Source organism: Cryptomeria japonica, chromosome 10, assembly GCF_030272615.1.
Source record: "Cryptomeria japonica chromosome 10, Sugi_1.0, whole genome shotgun sequence".
Classification (NCBI taxonomy): domain Eukaryota; kingdom Viridiplantae; phylum Streptophyta; class Pinopsida; order Cupressales; family Cupressaceae; genus Cryptomeria; species Cryptomeria japonica.
Window position 1 is genome coordinate 61,705,378 of NC_081414.1, and position 4,399 is coordinate 61,709,776.

At 36.7% G+C, this 4,399-nt stretch overlaps 1 protein-coding gene across 1 annotated transcript; it reads right to left on the minus strand.

The window, feature by feature from the left end:
- Nucleotides 1-217: 217 nt before the first annotated feature.
- LOC131029829 (photosystem I reaction center subunit psaK, chloroplastic) lies at nucleotides 218-1,098 on the minus strand. The gene is made up of 3 exons (XM_057960483.2): nucleotides 894-1,098; nucleotides 729-809; nucleotides 218-575 (listed from the first exon to the last, which is right to left on the minus strand). The coding sequence occupies exons 1-3, from the start codon at nucleotides 993-995 to the stop codon at nucleotides 348-350; spliced, it is 411 nt and encodes a 136-aa protein (XP_057816466.1). The 5' UTR covers nucleotides 996-1,098; the 3' UTR covers nucleotides 218-347.
- Nucleotides 1,099-4,399: the final 3,301 nt, after the last annotated feature.

Genomic DNA, 4,399 nt, shown 5'->3' on the forward strand with positions numbered 1-4,399 from the left:
TAAACTTGATTTAATGAAAACATCTAAATAATACTGCCGATCTTCCACAAGAAATAGAAACCACTTTCATTCCCTTATTGAAATTCTTAGAATCAAGGATTGCATATTAATGGCAGAGTTGTTAAATTCCCCTGCTCAGCCTAAAATACTGGCATTCAAGAAAGAACCACAACAATGAACAGATTTAAGACAACAAAAGCTGAAATTACCCAAATCATAATCCAAATGCACCCAAAGGATTTCCAACTTCTTACAGATTACAATTACATATACCAAAAAGTACTGAAAGCTGACGCTTTTACTTTACAAAGACCATATATCCAGAGAAGAAGCGCCCCATGAATGTTTTATATTACCCCTAAATATTTGAAGCCAAGAACAACACCTACACCAATGATATGGCCCATAGCACCACAGGCAAGGGTGTCTGTGCCAGTAAATCCTGCTGGGTCTCCAGTCTGTAGCCCTGATTCTCTGTCCTGCAGTTTTAACCCTGCTGAGGCCCCTCTGCTTGCAGAGGGAGCAAGCCCAAATCTTCCAGCAAACAACATCAGTGTTGTACTTGTCACCATTATCTGCCAAATCAAAACTAGTTTCAGTTAACCCATTTTAATGGTGTCATGGTGATGGGTTAACATTTCTAGGTGGGAAGAATTCAAACTGTAGGTGAGAGAAAATGAAAAAAACTGATTCTTCCTGAGAAGACAAGTAATGGAAGAAAATTTCACCAGATTAGTTGGAGATCCAATGAAATCACAGCGAACACTTAAGCCTCCCATGCCTTTCCTTGACTTAGAGGGCAGAGCTCCCTGGCACAGAGAAAACAGAAATGTCAATCACCATTTGGGTGAAGAAAAAAAAAGAAAATGGGGAAATGGGTTAGTCTGCATTACCAAGCTCTGTGGCCTTGTGAGTTTGTTTGTGGTGCTGACGCCATGGAAACGAGGAGATGAAATGGACACAGCTTGGGTTGAAAGCATTGCCTTTGCTGCCATCTTTACACAGAAAATGGAGACTCTGATTGCACTGCACTTTGACTAGACCCCCAAAAATGATGGGAAATAACAGGTTGATTGATGATACAGTGATGAAGCTAATGGGCTGTCATTGGAAAGAGATGGATACCTGTTGCTCACCTGGCAGTTTTCTATTGGACCAATTTCCATGGATAGGATAGTGGATTTTATGTGGCCAAAGTTTATTTTCTTGCTGAAACAAAATAAATATGTGGTGTGTCTCAAACACCAATTTTTATGGATAATTTTGTACCACAAGTCTGTTTTTAATTGTCCAATCTTTAAGATCCAAATTTGCATCAACTAAACATAGCATCCCTTACATTGGTTTTTTAATTCTCGGGTAAATATTTATGTGTATGTATTATGCATTTAGTTTTTTTTTTTTTTTTTTTTTTTTGAAAATAAACTTTTTAACATGACGGTGATGTTGGCATGATATTTGGTGAGGCTACAAACGGGGGCCTAATCCCCACACTTCAATTGATCAAATCTGCGAGCACAACAACCCAATGAAAGCACAAGGCATGCAAGCTCAGTGGCCTAGCAGGTATTTGAACCTTGGTGGGCCGCTTCCCCAACAAAGTATTTTAACTATGACACTACATGTCCGAAGACACTTAGTTGATTGTTGTTAATAGTATAGTGTGACAACTAGTTAAATCATGGTATTGTGATTCTTTTCATCAGGGTTCGAATTTCTAGTAGGATGATATTGTTAAGAATTCATGTTAGGGATGAGGTCCTCCATACGTGACCTCATTATTTCATAGCTCTAGTCAAAAGTGTTTACCCCTCGCCTTGTCCCCTTCTCCCTCCCACCATTGTCGCCAGCCCCCCCCCCCCCCCACCTCCCCGAAAAAAAGAAAAAGAAAGGGTGCAATATTAAGCATGAAATCAAAGAATAAGATAAGTGTAAGAAGATTTTGATTATTTGATTTCAATTTGCAATCATTATTTGAAAGATATTGGTTAATTGACTCCCAATCAATAATATCATTTGGTTTTCAATAGGTTCTTGGTCCTTTCATTTGTTGAGTATCTATTAATCTTTTGAAGAAATAAAATGGCTAATACAAGACAAAGAAACTTCCCATCCTATCCAAGAAGAGGCGCCCACCCATGCTTCTCATTAAGACATGGAGGCCCACCCAAGAAGAGTCCAACTAGTGTGGCTTGCTTGAGGAGTATCTCCTTCTTGCCATTGTCCTTTAACACTTTAATAATGATAGTCATAGCCTTATCAACTCTATCCTTTTATTCCCTTTATTTGCATTTTAACTCTTTTCTTTGTGAGTTATTCGGTCTTTTAGTTGATTTTCTTTTATCTCCATGTTCGCTATTGTCACTTAGATCATTTTATTGTGTTTCACCTCTTTCTTCTTGTACACTTGACTCATTTTATTTTGTTGTTTCCAATTGATCTCGAGCTTGGTTTATCCTACTTATTTCTTGCTTTACCTTTTCCATGGTGTTTTGCATGTCGTTTATTTTCCCTTACTAATTTCTATTTAGATTCCATAGCTTCTTTCAACTTGATGTCTTCATATCGACCTCTTGTTTCTAAGAGTTGGAGTCTCTTATGATCTTTAGTTCACTAACATATAATTTTGAGGACCAAGTTAATGTTGTTGTGGGGCTATATAAATCCTTGTGTTCTTGGTTATCTTATGCCTTTTGTTCTTTATTTGTTGGATGAGTTTCAACCTCAATTTGCTTTGTCTTTGCTTCAATGTGAGGCTCTATGTTCATATTTTCCTTTCCTTCATAATGTTTTTGTAACCTTTGTTCTCTTTGCATTTGTTGTATTTTTTTTTTAATTGTTACACAAGGGGTATCCCCACTATTGTCTTGGCCCAACACCCACCCATCTTGCCTCAGGCTTACATATTTGGTTGCCAAGTTGGGGCTTAAAGTGGGGCATGCTGGGGCAAGATTGCAATTGCTCCCAAGACACGATCATCAAATAACTCCAAGCAGCGAGAATCGACCTCGAGACCTATATGGGAATAACCTAAAGCCCTTAGCTAACTATGTCACCCATGGGGGCTCTTTCATTTCTTGTATTTTAGTAGTAACTATTGAAGCGAACTATGTACTATTTTTTACAAAATAACTATGAATATTTTTTATGCTTTGTTTTATTTTATTTTCAAATTCACCTACACCACCAAAGGGTTGTATTTCATTGGTTGGACACAATTGATGAGGGTGATAGTATGTTCCTTGATTATGCCATTGACCGAGGTTCAAACCCCCAAAGGTATGAACTAAGGGACAAGGTCAAGATCATGACCCAAGCGATTTAGACAAAATGAATACCCATTTATACTTGACTATCAGTTCGAAGGATATCAACATAGACTTGTGCTCTCGTATTAAATAAAAAAATAAATTCATAAATGATATAAATCCTAAAAAATATGCCTCAAAATTCTCTTAAAGTTTTCCATTTATGTGTACACACCTAACCTTTTCTATACGTCTAAAAGGTTCCCTTGATAATAACCTAACATATATAACCCCATGCACCATTTGTTGCCCCACTCGAGCATAGAGACTGGGGTATGAATGAATGAAGGAATTCTAATGACGTCCACAAGACCCAATGGTCCAAGGGACCAAGAGACACCAAATTAACCCATTTTCAAATTCTTTTCCATGCTAGTTCTTTTGTTATGAATCTTGAGTAAGAAAACTTGACATGTTTGTGAAGCCTTGTCTCTTCAAAAAGCACATTCAAACTATCCACCTTTAAGTCGTTATCAAACTAACTATTGATATCTTCTTATGCTACACACTCCATGGTGAAATGCCATTCAATTTCCACCACTCCCTTGTCGCAAAAAATGCAAGTCCTCTCATCCTAATCTTCTTTGGGAACCATCCATCTACCTATTTCACATTTGAGATGATGAGAGCTAGTCTTCAACTACCCAATTGAAAATTTAGCCTTCCCCTTTATTGTAGATCTCAAATAAACTTTTTCATCATACTTCTACATTGATATAATATGATTTTTTTTTCTACCCAACTATTTTGACCCCATGACATTCCTAAATTTTTCTTTTATTTATTTTTTATTGAAAATAATTTGAATTCAACACCTTTTAGATGCCTACAACATAGACTTTATCAAATATCAAATATCAAATATCCAATATCCAATATCCAATATCCAATATCCTTGACATTCTTGATATTATATGATTATTTTCCACATACCTAATTGTTTTGACAACATGATATTCCTCAATTTATGGAATATCCACTTTTTATTTCCTAATTAGCGTTATGGGAAGGCAATGGATGACTCTTAACTCTAATTAGTGACCACGCGTCCATCTCTATTTATTGCGTCATAAGCGAGAGCTATATATAGA